Source organism: Aptenodytes patagonicus, chromosome 22 (assembly GCF_965638725.1).
Source record: "Aptenodytes patagonicus chromosome 22, bAptPat1.pri.cur, whole genome shotgun sequence".
Taxonomy (NCBI): Eukaryota; Metazoa; Chordata; class Aves; order Sphenisciformes; family Spheniscidae; genus Aptenodytes; species Aptenodytes patagonicus.
This window is the reverse complement of record NC_134970.1, coordinates 3,095,438-3,114,482: the sequence shown is the minus strand read 5'-3', so window position 1 is coordinate 3,114,482 and position 19,045 is coordinate 3,095,438. Positions and strand designations below refer to the sequence as shown.

Sequence of the window (19,045 nt, the reverse complement as noted above, 5' to 3'; positions counted from 1 at the left end):
CCGATGAGATGAGCCTGTTTGCAAAGAGAAGACAGCAGCAAGGAGCCTCCGGGACCCCCCAGCCCCTCCACGGGGGTGGTGGCTGGATCACTCGGGGCTTTGGTCCATTTAATGTCCTGGTCCTGGGGTGTCCCCCCGCCAACGCCCCACAGCCACCGCAGCTCCCTCCCTGCCTGCACCCGCGCTCCTCCCCGAGGGGCACGAGGCTGCAAAATAAATACGTGGGACGTGGCTCAGCAGCACTGGGGCAGGGAGGGCTCAGCCCCCTCCCCAACACGCGCTACCCTGGGGAGCCCTGCCGGGAGGTGCCCTCAGCTCAGCTTCATGCCGATGGCCATGGCGCGCCGGTAGACCTCAGTGACATTGTCACAGCCTGCCAGGGACAAGCTGCTCTCTCCCAGGGGACTCCGGCAATGGGTCACAGTCCAGCGGCGCAGCCTGCGCCCTTCCTCCACCTCCTCCTCCTCTTCCAGCCGGAGGAGGCTGTCAGCAGAGACACAGCCCCGCATGCCCCCACCGCGGTGGGGGACACGGATGGGCAGGTCGAGCTGGTCGAAGGACTCCGTGGAGAGGATGCTGTCCTCACTCACGGCGTTGGACGGGCGGGCGCGGGGCGCCTGGGGCAGGGGCACCTCACCAAAGGCCCCGAAGCCCTGCCCAGGGGGACTCTCTGGCTCGGTGCTGCTAGAGGAGTACTTGCCGTTGTGCTTGAGGATGCCTTTCCGGCGCATGGGGAGACCCTGGGGGCCCTGCTCCGGGGAGGGGTTGTCAGCAAACACGCTCCCATCGAGGTCCAAGCTCCCCGCGTCCAGGACATCCCCAGACTCACAGCACTCCAGGGATGAGTAATACCCCGACTCCCTCGTCGAGGGCTTTTTAAGTATTCCCTTCTTGGGCATGGCCGTGGGCACCGCTCCAACGCCCGTGCTGCAAGGCAGCATCCCGGAGGACAGGATCTGGGTGAGACCTGCAGCGGCTACCTCGCCATCCTCACCCCTCGCCTCTCCCATGGGCACCGTCGGCGGGGGGCCCGGGCCGGGCACCTTCTGCTCACAGGAGTTTCTCTTCTTCAGGATGCCCTTGGGCCGCTTGAGGATGGACTTGGAGGGGTTCTCCGGGGTCAGGGCCACCTCCTGCAGCACGTGGGAGACATCGTTCTCCTTCTTGGACTTCTTGAGGGAGCGCTGCCGCTCCAGGGCCACGCCAGGGATGTGCTGCTTCAAGAAGCATCGCACCTTGGAACCATTCTCCAGGAGGGGCCGGGAGGAGCGGCGAAGCCACTCTGCCACCGTGGCCAGGGGGGACTCGCTCTCCCGCAGCAGCTCTTGCTCCCCGACAGGCACTTTGTAGCCCCAGTTCACCCACCAGTGCGTGGCAATGTCCTCGATGGTGGCACGGCGCTCCGGATTCACCATCAGCATCCACCGGATCAGCCCGCAGGCATCTGGGGGAGAGGCAGGTCAGGCACCGAAGGGAACACGCAGAGGGGGAACGCACAGGGTGGCGGGGGTCTGCCTACCTGACAGCTTCGTGGGCTCCCGGTAGTCCCCGCTCGTGATCTGCTTGACCAGAGTCTTGTAGTCATGGCCATCGAACGGCATCGTGCCGTGGACCAGGATGTAGAGGAGAACGCCCAGGGACCAGCTGTCCACCTGCCAGAGGGACAGATGAGCCTGGAGGGGGGCAGCAGGACCAGGCTGCCCTGGCCCCCACCCTGGCTAGGCAGGACCCCCCCACCAGAGCCTCAGCGACAGCTCCCAGGATGGCAGCAGCCACGGGGGAGGATGGAGCGTGGGGCAGGACCAGCTCCAGCCACCTGCATCCCACCACATCCACCCCACTGTGGCTGCCACACACCAACCATGCGGCGCTTGGTCTTAGGGGATCTGTTACCCCAAACCACACAGGCAGGGCTCTGCCCACAATGCTCCACTGGGAAAACACCCAGCGCTTTCCCAAGTCCAAGCGAAGAGGCAGCAAGACATTCCCACACACAGGGAGTGAGGCACAACCTACCTCCGGGCCCTTGTACGGCCTCCCATTGATGATTTCAGGGGATGCGTAGAGAGGGCTGCCACAGTAAGTCTGCAGAAGTTTGTCCTGCTGGTAAACATTGGACAGGCCAAAGTCTGCAATCTAGAGAGACATTTAAAGCTGTTATCAAGCAGCAAAGTTTCCCTTTGCAGGTGGAGCAGCATTGCCACCTGAAGCTCTCCAGCTGCGAGCTTGGCTGAAACCAGGGCTGCCCTTGGCACCCTGGTCCTGGGTGCACTCAGTCTCCTCAGGGAGCAGCAGCAGCCTGGCTTTCTACTGCTGAGGCTGCTCCTGCCCCTCTCCCCCTCCCAGAAAGCTCTTCCCAGCCACCACAGCAGCTGCCCTGCGGCTCTGCCCCTCCAGCCCCATTACCAGCATGCTGGGAGCAGAGGCAGGTGCAAAGGTGTGGTTAGAGGGAGAGCTGCTGGGCTCTCCTCCAGCTCATTCACAGCCACACAAGGCTGCTTCAGTCCCTATCTGCTCCACCTAGCACACAGTCATTCATTATCCTCATTACGCCCATCACCTCTCAGTGAGCAGAAGGTACAGTCCCTGCTTGCGAGCTCCCAGTTGCAAAATTACCCCTTACAGAGATAAAGCCCCGCAGCCTGTTTATCACCGACTGCACCAATTCCTGGCTGCGGCCGTGCCCTTCCTCGCCAGGCAGCTGCAGCGCTCCCGGCCAAGGCAAAAAGCATCGCTCAGGGCCAGCGGAGCCAGGAGCTGCCCCGCACTTCCCTCTGCCAGCCTGGCCGGCACGTACAGGTACCAGGACTTTCACTGGGAGAGCCCTTTCTTACCCAGCCGGTCGTGCTTTGACCTCAGCATTCAGACTTTGCCCTCTTATCAGCAGTCAGATATACAATTATGGCTTCAATAGGCAGCACTAAGGCTCTGCCTCCGCAGCCTCTCCCGCTCAGCTGCCAGGCAGAGATAGCAGGGGGCAGGTACAGGCGCCCTCCTGGCTCCCCATCTCCTGGGCAAACAGCAGTGCAGGCTGATGCCAGCAGTCCCAGAGCTGACAGATGCTTCCCAGAGCTGCGGAGAACCATGTGCCCTGGGGGGACCGGGGTGTTGTGGCCACCCCCGGTCCATCCACGCTGGGCAGCATCCCTTAGACCCCTTTGCTGGGTGACACCCAAAGCGTGGCCAGGCTCTGCCAGCCTCTCACCTTGATGTTCCCATTTGCATCAAGAAGGATGTTCTCCAGCTTCAGGTCCCTGTGAACGATCCCGTTCTGCGTGAGGGAAGGGAGAGCTGGGTTTAGTTTACAGCGTGTTTGAGGAAGGGAAAGTCAGGGAGCGTGGGGCGGTCACTGCCGTTCACCGGCACGGCGGCACGCAAACAGGACACGGTGACGGCAATCAGAGGAGCAGTAAATAACCCTGGGTGCGTGGATGAGGACAGGCTGTAAACCACGTCCTGACATGGGTGCTACCAGCTCCCTGTGCTGCTCAGAAGCATGAGCAGGGCAGCACCCCGTGCCAGGTGCCACGTTGGGCTCCTGCACCCTCCCCAGCCACGCACCCATGAGAACGGCTGATGCCAGTTCCCGCCGGGGCACGGTGGGCACAGCTCCACGCTTTGCTGGGACCTGCTGCTGCCCAGCTAAGCAAGACCCCAATTTGCTTTGGGTTCAGGAGGTGCCCTGCAACCCCCCCTTCCTGCCAAGGGCACGCGGGTACCCAGGACCGAGGCATGACCAGGCATGGCCTTAGAGCATCCTCCAGGGAGACCCACAGGCTCGAGGATCCTTCCAGGGCAGGCATGGCTCATCCCACAGCCCCGGACAGGACCCTATAGCTTTACATTCCTTTCAGGGGACAAGATGGGTGACCCAGGGCTTGGCTTTCAGCCCCGGCAGACAGCCCTGGGCGTCTCCCTCTGGGCGGGTGGGACAGGAGTCGGTAACTCCCCGGCCGGGTTAGTCAGCCCCACACTGCAGCAGCAGAAAGCCAAGGCAAGGACTTTCCAAAGGCTGCTTGGGTACTGCTTCCGCACAAACCCGAGGGCTGCTGCACCCTTCAGATAAGAGGCAGGATTAACTCCTTTCCAGGGAAAAGCCAACAGCCACGAGTTCCCCCCACCTCCCAGCCCAGGCTGAGCTTCCCCATCAGGCACTGAACCTGTGCCCAGCCCCGGCTGCTGCACCTCTGCCCAGAGCCAGCCCTGCCGAGCACACAGGAGCCGATCCCTCCGCTCTCCCCCCAGGAAGGCCGTGGGAAGCGTGGTGCCGACCCACCTTGTGGCAGTAGTAGACAGCCGACACGACCTGCCGGAAGAAGTGGCGTGCCTCCTGCTCCGTCAGCCGCTGCCGCTCGCTGATGTAGTCGTACAGGTCCCCCTTGCTGGCGTACTCCATCACGATGACGATCTTGCTGCTGTTCTCAAACACTGCACAAAGACGGGAAGCCGGAGGGTGTTAGGAGGGATGCTCGGAGCTAAGGGACTTCTCGTTAGCACGTGCCTTTTAATGAGCAGGTGGAGCCCTGACCCACGCTAACACACTGCCCACCCCATTGCCTGTGCCCTCAGTCTGTTTTGCAAAACAGAAGGTGTCGGGGTTTCTGCAGGTACCTGCAGGTTGGAGGGGGACGGCCAGAGCTGCCACCCGCATCCCACAGTGCCACCGGGGCTGCTGGCCAAGCAGCCTCTGCAGCCACAGAGCACAGGAGAAAGGGCTCTGCTCTGCCAGAAGGTGACTAAGACGCATGGTTCTTTGCTAGACAGAGCCCAGCCAAGGGGAAGGCGACGGAGCTACCGGCTGGCACGGCCGGGTGGCCTTTCTGCGTGTTCCCATTGCTCCCAACAAGGCTCTGGCTCAAGCCAAGAGATGGAGCGTTTTCTTCCTGTTTGCAGAAAGCTACCTCGGTATTTTTGAATTCCAGCAGTCAGCGTGACTCAGTCCTTGCAAACACCGCGTATGAACTGCCAATCCACTTGCTTTTGTTTAGAGGACAAAAGGACTCTGGATACCTCACATATGCCAGAGAGGCGGTGATAACGCAGGCACCGGCCACACGCCGGCACAGCGCAACGAGCCCCGGCAGAGCCACCCCGAGGAAGAGCACGGGGCACGCCAGGTTTGCAGCCAAAGGACTCGGCATTTAAGCAGACTGATCCAACTAGAGATTTGCTCTAAGTCTGGTCGTAGCTAGAACTTGAGAAATTCCCCTTTGGTTGGTGTTGCCCCGACACTCTGGGAGCAAAGCCCAGCTCTGGCCGTAAAGCCAAGCCCAGCAGCACCAGGACCCCTCCCAGCACCCTGCAGTTTGGTTTTCCTACGCGCCAGGGGAGGGAAGGAGAAGGACTCCAGTACTGAGATTAGCTCCTGCCTCAGGCTGAGAGCACAGCCACAGAGATTCCCACTGCTCCGGCACTTGCCGGTTCCCCGAACGTGCATTTCCCATGGCTGGGGCGACCGTCCAGCACAACCAGAGCCACACGCAGCACTGGGCTTCATGGGGGCTGGCCACCGGCTCCCCCCCACGGCACGGCCTCTCGCCAGCGGCAGCGCTGAGGCTTCCAGCCTCAAAAGGCCAAGTAAACTTCTGGAGCCGGCTTCCCTCTCTGGGCGGGAGGGGATGGGATGGGAAGCGGCTATTTCTGGAGCAGGTATTTCCCCTCGCCGCTGCTCTGCACGCAGGCGGGGAAACCACAGCCCGGCAGCATCTGCTCTCCCTGCCGGCGCTGCGTCACCAGCACGGCAAGGGCAACGGCAAACAGCTTCTGCTCCAAACAAGCAGAGGGAGGAGAGCGGTGAGCACTAGCCCCACTGCTGCAGAGCCTGCCCCGGTACCCAGCCCCGCAGGGGAGGCTCCGCTCGGGGATGTTGCTGGAAAGGAGAGGGGAGGGCTCACCTTCGTGGACAGCAATGATGTGGGGGTGGTTGAGGGAGGACATGATCTCAATCTCTCTCCGGATATGGACGAGGTCCTGCTCATCTTTGATTTTGTCTTTCCGGATTGACTTGATAGCCACCTGCAGATGAGCACACGCACAGAGGGTCACCCGGCTGTCGGGGCCAGGAGCGTTGTGGCTTCCCAAAGCCTGTTGCAGAGCAAGAAACCCACCCCCCTCTTTCGGGAAGGGGCTCACAAGCAAGAGATCAATGGCCCAGCTTCTCCACCTAGGCATGCTGTATCCGAGGGCCATGCTGCACGGCTCCACTGAAGCAACTCCAATAAAAGTGAACTTTATCAATTAGGTTTTTATACTTTCCAAGTCCTGTTGCCGTGCTACAAGGGAGAAGCTCCCCCCGTCTCCCCCCAAGGGAAAAAAACCTGCTGCCAGCTCCTACCAGAGGAGCTCCCCAAGCCTCCTCCCGCAGGTAGCGTAGCCCTGCTCCTCATTTATGTGCCGTAGCTTACAGGAATTATGTCCCAGGCTACAGCCGCCGCTGGACCGTGGCCAGCCAAAGGAATGTGACCTGCACACATGACTTGGAAGATAACAACAACGTCTTCTTGGGGTCATGAAAATGAAAAAAACAGGTTTTGTTTTCCTCGCAAATACTTATTTCAAGGAGCTGATTATGTAGAGGGAAGAGAAAGTTTGGTATTAAAGAGTAGATCCCTCCTAGGCACAGGACTGTGCTCCAGCCAGCCAGGAGACCCAGCGCCAATGATGCGAGCCACTTTCCAGGCTTTCGCTTGGGTTTTCAAGTTATCCTCTACAAGGAAATTGAAAGGGGAGGAGAAAGAAGAGTAAATGCTGGAGAATAGATGCCTTCTAATCCTCTTTCAAAGGGGCTGGGGAGAGACAATGTGCTCCTAGGGTTGAATTTACAACTGAATCCAGCAGAACCTCTTTTTTTGTATCAGACAAGAATGCGGAACAGCATTAATCCTGTAAAGGGACCCCCTCACCGGTCTCCCAGCAACGGGGAGAGGGGCCATGGACACCCGCCGGCCCCAGCTGCCAGCACAGGAGCGATGCTCATGGCTACACTGTGCAGGGACCTTCCTCCGCCTTTGGCTGTGCGGAACAGATGCTCGGCCTCATCTCCCTCCGATTTAGCGGAGTCAGAAACCTTGCTCCTCGAGACCTAGCCCACCAAGCAGCAAAAGGCTCAGAGCAAGCTTGCAACCCTTGCTAAGCAAGGCCCATCGCACCCACAGCAAGTCACCAGACGCTAAAGCAGCGAGATCTCAGCTGCCACATCAGTGTTCTTCATGGGAAAAGGACGTGCCAAATTTTAAGGGCTCAGATGGGCACGTGAGAGGCGGCCGATGGAGTCCCTTTGGCCCCAGAGCACGTCTCTGCTGCACCGGGCCACTTCAGGCCAGCACTGGCCAGGGCAGGGGTTGCCTCCTGTGCACTGGAGAAGCATTGTGCCTGCACCAGCCCCAAGGGTTGAAGCAACCAAGCAGAATGGACTCTGGCCAAGGGAAGTTCAATAACCCAGGCCCAAGTTTCTGTACAAAGCAATACCGAAGGCGCTTAATAGCTTCTTGAAAGCCAGGTATTCTTTTCCCTGACCTTTGTGCTAGGTTAACAGGTTAAAGTTTAACAATTTTTTGCTCCAGCCCCTGATTACCCGACCCCCACTAGAATGCAGGCAAAGCCTTTATGCAGCAAGTCAGCCCGCTCCTGCCCTCCCAAATTCCTGTTGACTCACTCTATTCATCTCCCCCCTAAAGCTCGACATCCAGCCCAACAGCCTCAGCATTTTGGGGTGCATGCAGCACGTTTGCTTGCTTGCTGACCAAGATGCTCACGCACATACACTGCTGAGCCAGGGCTCAGGGTGAGATCCACGGCCCATAAAAAGTGGCTCCAGGCTGCCAGCGCAGGAAGCCTCAGGAGATGCCACTGGCTGTATTCAGCAGACTGCCAGAGAACGCCCTCGCCTATGAGCCCAGCGGTTAGTGACCTCCAAGGCAGGCGGGAGTCACGGCTGCAGCAGTGAGCAGGTTTAGGGCACTGTTAGAGCCCTGGGGCTCTCCTTGCTGAGCGCTGCCCGCAGGCAGGCCAGCTGCCTGTGTAACGGTCGGGCACAACACACAGCGAGGGTACGGCACTGTTAGGGTCCACACCTCGTACAACAGAGACTGAACCAGCCACTCAGGGGTGGGATGATTTATCTGCCTGTCAAGCCCTGCTGGGGAGGCTAATCCCCTGGCCATCCCATCCTTCCCCAGGGGTGCCGAGAAGCGGCTTTGCTCCAAAACATCCCCTACCTAAGAGGGCTGACAGCAGAGGGTCTCCCCTTGAGACAGAAAAGGCCGTGCCCGGCCACCCTGGATACGGGGACCAACAGCTTCAGGGACAGACACTGCCACAGCCTACACACCGCCTCCACCATCAATGCTATGAGAAGAATCTCCTGCAGGAAACAGCCCCAAAAAGTCCTGCTGCAGAAGCCTAGGGAACTTGAGACTACTTTCCAAGTCAAAAAGGCTTTTAATTAAAAGTTTTTTGGGGGCAGAACAGGTATTTTCAGCAGCTGCTGAAAGATGCATTAAGCTACAACCCCAGGCAGCACTTTAGAAGTTGTTCCAGATTGCAAGTGCAGCATTTCATGCTCCATGAAATATGGATTACAACCCGCTACGGAAGAGACCGGGGTTCGCCCCTTACTGGAGATCAAAAGAGGCCTTGCTGCTTTGGAATATTCCAGGTGCTGCCGTCCCCTTGACACCACGCAAGCCCACAAATACGTTTCTGACACTGCAAGCGAGTCCCACAGGAGGTCCCTCTTTCTATTTGACTTGGCTGCGGGCCAGGGCTTGGGAGCCAGGCTGGAAGAAGAAAAAAGGCCAGATGCTGCCATGCAAACAGGTGCAGGAGCTAGTTTGCACCACGATGGCACACGTTACTGAATCTTCAAACCAAAAGACGCAGGGAAAAAGAAAAGGAAAAAAAAATGGAAAGGAAAAAGAACCAGCAACTCTCTCCCCACCTGCTTGATATTTCAGGGACACAACAATTTTCCAAGGACTGAGAAGGGCACTCAGCAGAAGTACCCACCAAAAGACACGAGCATCATTTCACCTAAAGGATTTCTAACCAGAAAACAAGATTTTTTCAGGCAAAGAATGTTCATGGAAGTGTCCAAAAATCCTTCAGCTGCGGGAGCCTGGTCTTCCCTGCAGTCTACCAACTGTATTAGACACACCTTGCTCTGAGCTAAGGCCAGATAGGCTGGTTAAAATTCAGAGGAAAAAGAAAGCTAGGCAGTAAAACGAGATGGTTCAATATTCGGTGCATCTGACAGAGGCAGTTTCTGATTAGCCAGAGGCAAAAACCATGCATGGAGCAGCTCCAGCTTTACAGCCTCAGCCGGTAACATCGGATCCGCACAGCCCACGAAGGGTAACCAGCAGAGGCAGCAGTACCTGCTCTCACACCTCGGTGTTTAGGAAGTGAAAGCCACTTAGAGAAGGAGCAAATAACAACCCAGCTCACGATAAGCCTGAAGATTAAACAGGTCCGGAAATGCTGAGTGCTACAAGAAAGAATTTGTGGGAAGAGGAGAGATTTGTGGTTAAGCCTCCTGTTCCTACACGGCCAGCTCGCTGAGGTACTAGTTAATCGAGCCTCTGCCTTTGACTATCTATCTCCGGCATTTATTGAGGAGTCATTGGCCTCTGTATTTAATTTGCATTATAATAGACCAATGCTGCCAGACAAAGAGTCCCTGTCCTAAGGGGCTTCCACAGACAGGTAAGTTTTCTGGCAGTTCAGAGATTCCCTGCACAAGCTTTGTTAGGCGCAGACGGGGAAAGCCAAGTCTTCTCACCCATCCTGAGGGGAGGGATCCTTCTGGGTCTGTGGGTGGAAGCTGCATTTCAAGGCCCTGATTATGCAGCAAAACAGCAGCTTCTTCAGAATCAGATAGGCTAATGGAAATGGCAGAAATGGCTTAATTAAGAGCTGTCGCGTTACACAGGAAAACCTCTCAGATTTACAGCTGTTTTCCTTGACCTTAGTGATCCAATCTCGCATCCCGCTCAGCCCTCAGAGCCTTGCTGGGCCAGTCTCACCGCCCGCAGGTGGACCCTCATTGCTCACCCGTGGTCTCACGTGGGTTGCCGTGCAAGTGCCTTTTGTGGGTCCCATCCCACACCCCGCAGGGTGCTCGGGATTGAACAGGGGCAGGGAAATCACCTTCAAGTTTGCCCTTTGAACCCTCGCAGATTCCTAAAGGACAAGGCTGCCAGGACAGCAGCACCCCGCTTCCCTGGGGGCGAGGCTCCCCCTCCTCTCCCTGCCCACTTCCAGCACGCTGGATCGCTGTGCTCCGGGCTTGAGCCACGCATTCACTTTGCTTCAGAGGGGCTGAGGCGTTGATTGAGTCACGGTTTCAATCAGACACTCAGGGCTCAGAGGGGCTCAGCTTTGCCTGCGCGCCGCCCACCGCTGCCAAGAGCCAACATGCAAAACCAACCGCGATCCAGGGCAAGAGGAAGGGAAAAATCCTTGAGACTCAAGTGCAATGTTTGCTCTTCGCTGCCGGATACGTGCAGGCTCCTTTCACCAGGAAGCCCGACGCGGTCAAGTGGGCGAGGGGAGCTGCAACCCCCCGGGGGGTGCGAGGTCCCTCCGGGCTGCCCCCGCCTGCGGCACGGGCCCGGGAACGGCAGCTCCGCAGCCTCCCCGCACGCTGCGCCGGGAGCGGGGCCGGGCGAGGGCCGCGCCTTCCCGGTTACCGGCTGGGGAGAGCCGGTGCCGGCGGGGATGCACCGGGGCGAGGGGGGAACGCACCGGGGCGAGGGGGGAACGCACCGGAGCCGTGCTGCTCAGAGGCGGGGGGATGCTCAGGGGCCCCGCACCGGCTCACGGTGAGGATGCGCCGGGGGGGGGGGGGGGGGGGGGGATCCTTACCAGTTTGCCGGAGCGCTCCCGGGCTTTCTTCACCTTCCCGTAAGTGCCCTTCCCCAGCGTCTCCAGGAACTCGTAGCGGTGCTTGAGGTTGTGCTTGTGGTGGTGCCGCTTCACCGCCTGCTTCTTCATCAGCGGCCGCGGAGACTTGATGAGCCCCTCGGCCAGCGAGGCGGCCAGCGCTGCCCCCGGCCCCGCCGCCCGCTCCATGCCGCGCTCCGGTCCGGCTCCCGGCTCCCGGCTCCGGCTCCGGCCCCGGCTCCGCCGCCGCCACCCGGCACGGCCCGGCCCGGCCCGGCCGCTAAATGCGGCGGCCCCGCCGGCCGCGCCCCCCCGCGCCCATTGGCCGCACGGCGGCGGCGGCCGCCCCGCCCGGGAGCCGCCGCGAGGAAGGGGGGGGGGGGGGCCGGGCTGCGGGGAGACCCCGCGGACGGGGGTGCAAGGAGGGGGGGGGGGACGGGGACGGGGGACGGACACCCACGGGTCGGGTAGGTGCGAAGGGGAGAGCGCAGACCGCGGGGATAAGGGGGAGCCGCGGAGCGGGGTGCAGGGGGGGGCACTGACAAGCTGGGTGCAAAGGGAGGATGCGCGGAGGAGAGGGGGGGCAGAGGTAACCCAGGAACAAGGGGGAGAGGCAGGGTACAAAGGGGGGGGCACAGGGGTAGCGGGGAGTGTAAAGGGGTGTCCCGCAGACTGGGGGGAGTTAAGGACTTTCCAGAAGATGATGCAGGGAGAGACTCGCATCCAAAGGCAGAGGAGAGGTGCAGGACCAGAGCGCTGGGAGGATGCGGAGCAAAGCGCCCGGGTGTCTCACACCAGGAGAGATGCAGGGACAGAGGGAGACAGACGTGCAGCCGGCCAAGACACACATAGGCAGATGTGGTTTGCTGCAAGGAGCCACAATGCACCCAGGACTCTCAGAAAAAAATACATATTGAGAGCAAAATCAGAGAGAGGAGAGGCTGGGGCAAGCGCAGCCTGTCCACGCTCGCCACAGGACAATGCTTTGCCCTCCTGGACACAGGGCCTGGGAGGGAGCAGCGTGCTCCGTGACCAGAGCCGGGGGGGGGGGGAAACGTCTGCAGGCTGCTCAGGCACTCCCACGCAAACGCTTTTTACGGACATTTCTGGTTAACTCTGCAGCACCTTCCCGTGTGGTCTTTTTGCCCCTGTGGTAGATCTTTGTTTTGAGATATTAAAAGAATGCAATTATTTCCCAAAGCAGCCAAAACAAAAGCTCTTGCCCAGCTCTGGCATGTGTGAGGACACACCGTATTGATCAAAGAAAGAGATAGCTACAGCATTACTCATCCCCGCACTCAGACCTGGATTTTCCCACCGCTTCCAGCAGCTCAGGGCAGCCCGGCAGGGTGAGGCAGAGCAGGGGCTCGTGAGCATCTGGGAGGGATGATCTAATCCAGCACCGGCCCCTCTCTGCAGGCTTTGTGTCCTCGAGCACAGAGGTGGCATAAGGTGGAGCTGTGCAATGGCCCAGCACCCGCTCCCAGCGTATCGTGGCCACGCCACGTCTCTATGTCAGGATGAGACCCAGGAAGGCATCGCAGTCCCCTGGCTGGTCTTGCAATCTGGGTATCGGAGGACTGAGATTATAAAATGACCTGTTGAGGACATTCGCCCTGCAGGGTAGCTGCAACAACAGGCACCAGAGTCCAGGTCGTGGAGACAAGCGTGCACCAAACTCCTGCTCATCCGTGGCTGTGACCTGCCTCGGTGCTGGAAGGACTGCATATTAGATACCATTTCGATACAGTTAGGACACAGAGGCATCTTGTACTGCCAGTGTCCCCGATTTTTATTGCCAGTGGCCGTGTGGCACCTCCATTCCTCACAAGATGTCAGGGATGAACAACTTCTTGCAGCTTCAGACTGGTCCTGCATCCTTTCCACCCTCAAACCTCTCCTCAAGCTGAACACATCGTAACCCACGGGCAAACCTCGCTCCCCATTTTACAACTAGTCATCTCCCACCAGTATGTCTGAAGAAGATACCATGCTGAAGCAGAGTTGCAATAATGAATTATTTACTGTGCAGTAACAAGAGCTGCGTTTCAATCTGCAAGTGGCCGGCAGGGCCCATAGGGAAGATAAACAAGGCGTAGATGAGATTAACTACACTGCTGTAATTTCAATGTCAAAGTAAGCAGATAAGATCCTGTTCAGGCACAGCCCAGAGATTGCAGAAGAGTTGAAGGGGGAAGGTACAAACCTACCTTATTGCAATAAACAAAGCAATTTCACTTGGCTAAGATGAAAGTGTCCGTGTCTCCCGGACACTGCAAGCCCGCAGAGTAATGCTATCGACAGCTGTGGGATCGCTTGTGGTTTAGCCCACCGGTCCAAGAAACCACTTGAGCACATGTTTAATACTCCTGTTGGTTTATAAGGATGCTTTCCAGAGGCTTTCCCCGTGATGAAAGGAAGCAGAGCCTCGGGTAGCTTCTCTTTCTGTTTCTACCAGATAAATTCTTTTCTTCAATTTTCTGTGTTGTTGCTGATACGCAGGCTTAGGTATGCTTTTGTTCTAGACCGGCTCAGGAAGCCTATTTTAATGGAAATGTCAAGGGACACAGATCTAAGTCCACTGGAATCCACTGATAAGGATCCTCTATTGCTGCTGCTTTCTCGGCAGTGGGGAAATCCACTAAAATTCCCCCTGCCTCTCCCAGCTGCAGCCTTAGAAATCCTAAACAGGGTTTCTCCAGCGGCAGCCCTTTGTACCACAGGCCCCAGTGCATGTCCGTTAAAATCAACATGAAAGTCAACAAGGAATCTGGCTCGATGTCAGGTAAACCTGCTCAAAGCTAGTCTAATCAACTTGATGCTTTGTCATAACGGAAGCTCTATTTACTCGCAGGCTCCTAACTTTATATTTATTTATTTATTTATTATTTTAAAATAAATGCTACAGCATTACCTCAGCGCTAAAAACATCCACATCCTGGTCAAAACCTACGGCTCTGCCATCGGGCTCGGTGGCAACAGGCTCTGTTCACCTCTGCTTGCGGACTGGTAAAGGAATAAACTTTCCGCAGAAGACAGGCTTACAGCAGCGAGCCCTCCAAGAGGGAAAGGAAGAGCTCTGCTAGGCATTAAAGCGCCAAAGGTGACAAAAAGTTTAATGATCACCTCTCATTAGTGGTCTTCCAAGCTGGCAGCATTCCTCACCTGCTGCTGGGTAGCGCTCAGGCAGGTGTGAAACCCATTCCTCCTCTGAAAACACCAAGGAAACTGGGTTTGCTCTGATCCTCCCAATTGGGTGCCCCATCCATCAGCAGAAGAAGGGAAACGCATTAGCACCAATAGGAGCCTTTTGAAAAGTAATTTATGGCCTATCACATCTAATGATTACAGCAGAGGCCACCTCTGCACCCCACTTCCACCGCAGCTGTGGATTACACCAGCCTGCAGCCACCATCCATCCATCCATCCATCCACTCAGGACATACCTCTGCTCTGGGTAAAGCCCAGCTCATTTTTTCCAGCTTGGTAACTACTCGGTGGGCAGATTTTGTGCCCAGGCTAGTCATTTGTAAGGATCATTTTGCAAAACCCCATTAGCCTGATAACGTTTGCACTGCGGTGCTTGTGAACCCAGGTCCTGCCATCCCTCCTTATCGTTGCCAGCACGGGCAGGGAGAGCAGAAGGGAGCTCCCTGCTGCGCGGAGCTACGGAGGTAAGGGACATGCCGCAGCCAAGGATGAATCATGACTGGAGAAAGCAGAAATATTGCCTCATTCAGCTGGACAGAGCAGAAAAAAACATCGCTCGTCGAGCGGCTCCACATGTAGAAACATGAGCGGGGAAGTGCACCAAGAAGAGAAAAAGAGGAAAGCAAAACTGTAATTAGGAGTGACCCGGTTTGTGCGCAGCGTGCGGGCACGGCCCCGCCGGGGTGCAGCCCGCAGGGAAGGACAGGCTCCCGGGTCGGTATCCTGCTCACTCTGCAGGTGAACCAGCCACAGAAGGTCCCAGGATCTCGTCTCCCGGCTGCTGGTACGGAGCGAGCCACCCCGGGGTCAGTGACACACACCTCCTTTAATCGCTAGATTTATGAGCTTTTTAGTCCAAACTGCAATGAACCCAGGAACCAGCTGCTTCAAAATATGAACTTATCTTCTTCGGATTTGTAATCGTCATGTTACCAGGTGATAACATGATCTTTATTATTGTACGGTATTTACCTTAGAAATCGCTACAGCTAGATAAGAGAGATGTGCAGTGGTCTGAATTACACTTTAATCTAAAAGTTTGTTGGATAAAAGCCAAAACGGCAACCCCCATCCGACTCAAGCCCTGTACTTCAACCACTACAATACACGTTAACCCCTATGGCTGAAGCCCCCACTAACAACCAGCAAACCCCAGACAAGCGGGGGCAAGGGCTGAGCGGGGACCCGTACACAATTTTCTCCTATGCTGGTGAGTTTGGAGCAATTCTCCAGGCTTTGCTCTCCCCTCACGTACACGCCAATGGCTTGTTCTAACACACAGTTAACGGGAGTTTGGTGCCCACACCAGCAATCACAAGTTACCTACACCAAGGAGATAAAATATTATATATCTAATAAACAAAATACATTATTATATATATTATTCTTCTATTATACCATCTCATCCAGGGTTCCCCTACCACAGATCAAACAGATTGTACAAATCAAATGACCCAGGACGCCCTGCGATACGCTCCCAGGCACTGGAAGGTCGCGGTGGGGAAGGTTACAGCCTGCAGCAGCACGTAGGGCTGCAGGAATGCCGAGGCATTTATAAAAAAAATAAGCAAACTCCCCCAAAAAAAGCTGGAGGTTTTATTTTCGGGGCAGGAAGCGTCTGTATTTCAGGGTAGTGACTCGATATCCGTTACAGCGCCGGCGGATGCCGATGGAGTGGGTTTGTCTGCTGGCAGCGAGAGCGGCCGGGGCTGGCTCAGCTGTGACTCAGCGGCTGGTGTCCCCGCAGGGCTGGGGACCTAACGGGGCCAGGGCAGTGCACACAGCCACGGCATATGGGGATGGCAGTGACAGACGGGTCCCAGTGTTTCCCAGTGCCACCGCAGCTCTGGCAGCATGGAGGAGCTCTACTCCCAGCTAGCTAGACAAAGAGAGTTTCATCGCTGAAGCTGTACAACGGCGTTCACACAAAACTACGCTGGGTCCCCTTTTGGGAAGGGTTGGTCAACTGATGGCCAAAGGGCAACACTGACCCCAAAGAGCATCTTCCCTCGACGGCCAGGACCAGCCGAGCAGAGCAGGGCGTTGCTGCGTGTGTTATGGGCCCATGGCAAGGTACAGGAGTCATTTCTGCTCCACAACCAGATCTCTTAGAGGCTGTTCTAAGGAAGTTTTCTGTTTATGCAAAGTCTGCTCGGGGACAATGAGAAGTGTTGCTTTTTGGCAGGAGGACCAGCGCAGCAATCGGCAAGAGGACCGCTCGGCGCTGCTGTGTCAGAGCAGCCACCGGCGCTGGTACTGAAAAGCCTGGCTTTCAGTAAACACAACTTCGAGTATCAGGAGTTCAGGCGAGGACACGGCAGCAGCCAGCTCCGGGATTTGTTGAGCCCCATTAGGTAGCTGGAAAACTACAAGAGCTCAGCTGGGTTTCAGATAAAGATGCACAGAGAACAGGCTGCGACTGCCGAGAAGGTTGGTGGGCGCGGGGCTCCTGTGAAACCTTGGGGCTGGCTGGGTCAGAAGGACCAGCCCGTAGCTGTTTGCAGCTCCCCAGAGGCAGGAGGAACTGACTGACAGATCTACCGAAGATCAGTAAGAAAGAACGCCACGACGTGTTCAAAGCACTTGCTGTACTGAAATGTGACCCCATTTCAATGCAAGTCTCTGTGAGAGAGAATACATACATTAAAAAAAAAATAAATACTGCAGACAATTGACAATCCGTTCTCAAGATTGCTGACAGCAGTTCTCCACTGCAGGTCAAATTTACTACATATTTTGGAAAGAAAGCTGGGTTGAAACCCAGTTATTTTCTATTTGTTTGCTTTATTTCTAAAAGATTCCCTTTGTACCACCATCCACAGTGGTTACAGCAATTTAAAGGCTAGCTTCAGCAACTGCGCTTTGACATCAACAGGTCTTCTCCTATGCTGAGGTCTAAGCAGGCCCCTTAAATACTCTATGGAATTGGCATCTAAATTGGTTTTCAATGTCAGACACCAGACACCAGTAATCCTCATGATGTGAGATGAGGTGGACAGTTCATTGAATTCCCTGCCCCTGAAGAACAAACACCACAGTTTGTTTTCAGTTGGCCTTGGGAAATGCTGCCCAACATACCAGGGCAGCAGCAGCCAGCTGAGGCCACAACCTCTCTTCTGCATGAGCAGGAACGACCCCAGCCACGGCAGCAGCTCCTCTGGAACAGAGCAGGGAGGAACGACACAACCCAGGATGGTGGGGTAGGACCTGGTACATGTCTGCCACCCACAGAGCTGGGGCAATGTGTGAATTCATGCAAGTACCTCCCCGAGATCTCCTGAAGCAGCTCTGTTTGTCACAGCTACGGCTCGGACAGCAGTGCCTGCTGGAGATGACAGCGGCTGACAGGTATGTGCTCTTGTAACACGGGACAAACCCAGCTGTGGGTGCAGCCCGTGGGGCGAGCCTGCAAGCTGCCAGCTCCCCGCCCTGCTCACCGCGGTGGCAATTTTGTTGGCTCATGTCCCCCAGGAGCACAGCACAGCTGGAGCCTTTACACTGGGGAGGTACACGCAGCCCTGTGTGATACCATACGTGAACCTGGTCCCACAGACACATGTGCCAGCTTACACATGCACTGGCAGCGCAGGGTGTCTGCACACACCGAGTTGTACGTCCAACTACACTAACCCACACGACTTTCTCCTCTGTGCATCTGTACGTACAGACATACTTCCCCCCTTCTCCTCGCAGCACAGGGTATCTCTGTGCCATGCCCAAGGCTGAACAGCCAAACCATTCTGGAGAAGAGAGGGGTTTGTCACAACCCCTTGCCCCAAGAAGCGGCTGTCTGCCCCATGCAGCTGCCGAAGCTCACCCGCCACCGCTAGTCATTCCCATCAAAGACCCCGTTCGATCATTGGGCTCAACCTCCCAACTGAGACTTTACCTTGTCCCTCCAGGCACAACGGGATGCATCAAGTATCAGTTTCAAAGATGGAAGCACTCAGCATCATCTGCTGAAAAGCATATGCAGCACGCATCTGGGGAAAGAAACTCTGCAGCTATCTAATCTGTAGAGATTCACTGCAGAGCTCAGGGAGCTGCAGCAAGTGGGAGCAAGAGCAGGATTCAACCACACAGACATTTCCTTGACTGACACTGTGCAGCAGCATTAGAGACTACCTGCCTGGGGGACCTGAGAGGAGAATTCGGCTCTGCCATAGCTACTGCAAGGTGTTTGGACTCGGAGGCGATGCCTGTTCATGGGAACAAAATACTGGAGGAGATGGATAACATCCTTTCCACATCAAGTTATTTGCTGGATCCTTATGCTATTAGCCAGGATCCCTGCACAAACTGAAATGGCATTTTGGAGCCAGCCTGCCATCCCACCAGCACGGTCCAGCACTGCCTGAGCAGGGCAGGCCCCTGGCTGTAGCAGAATGCCTGCCTGGGAGGTGCTGGTCCAGCCTGGGCTCAGCCCATGGATGCCATCTGCCGTTCAGAGTACTAGGAGGAGAATGGGAGCCCGTCCAGCACCGCTCAGCCCAAACAAGCGCAGCACTGCTTAAAAACAAACAACCCGACACACACAGCCAGGGTGCCTCTGATTCACCTCCCTGCTCCCCAGCCTTGGCTCACGGTCACATCTCCATCACCTGGAGGGCAGGCACAGCCCTTTTGTTTCAAACAAAAGCAGATTATCTCCTGCAGCCTCCTATTTCCCACAGCAGTAGAAACAACACAGAGAATGGCAGGATTCAAGGTGCAGTTGTGAGAACCATCAGTGGAGAGACTTAATCCTCCAGCTCGTGTCTGCCAGCATGCTGGAACTAGTGAATGCCACCATCAAGCCTGTAGAGGTAATGGGAAAGCTTGGAGGATTTTCCCTGCTCCTGGAGGGAATCTCAACCCACTAGAGGGGATTTCCCACAAGCCGAGAGGACCCAGGGGAAAGGCTGCTGGTTCTCAGAGGCTGGGTGGCTGGCAAGAAGGTGGCTGTTGCTGGAGT

General features: G+C 56.7%; 1 protein-coding gene across 1 annotated transcript; it reads right to left on the bottom strand.

The window, feature by feature from the left end:
• NUAK2 (NUAK family kinase 2) lies at positions 1-11,108 on the bottom strand. The gene is made up of 7 exons (XM_076358147.1): positions 10,864-11,108; positions 5,895-6,015; positions 4,277-4,428; positions 3,206-3,271; positions 2,017-2,136; positions 1,520-1,652; positions 1-1,444 (listed from the first exon to the last, which is right to left on the bottom strand). Exons 1-7 carry the CDS (start codon positions 11,068-11,070, stop codon positions 312-314), a joined length of 1,932 nt encoding a protein of 643 aa, XP_076214262.1. The 5' UTR covers positions 11,071-11,108; the 3' UTR covers positions 1-311.
• Positions 11,109-19,045: the final 7,937 nt, after the last annotated feature.

Excerpts from the sequence above, each read along its gene's own strand:
- NUAK2 (XM_076358147.1), bottom strand. The coding sequence starts at position 11,070 with ATGGAGCGGGCGGCGGGGCCGGGGGCAGCGCTGGCCGCCTCGCTGGCC. Across the intron at positions 3,272-4,276 it reads CTGTCTACTACTGCCACAAG|AACGGGATCGTTCACAGGGA; the intron begins GTGGGTCGGCAC and ends TCCCTCACGCAG. Across the intron at positions 1,445-1,519 it reads GGAGCCCACGAAGCTGTCAG|ATGCCTGCGGGCTGATCCGG; the intron begins GTAGGCAGACCC and ends CCTCTCCCCCAG.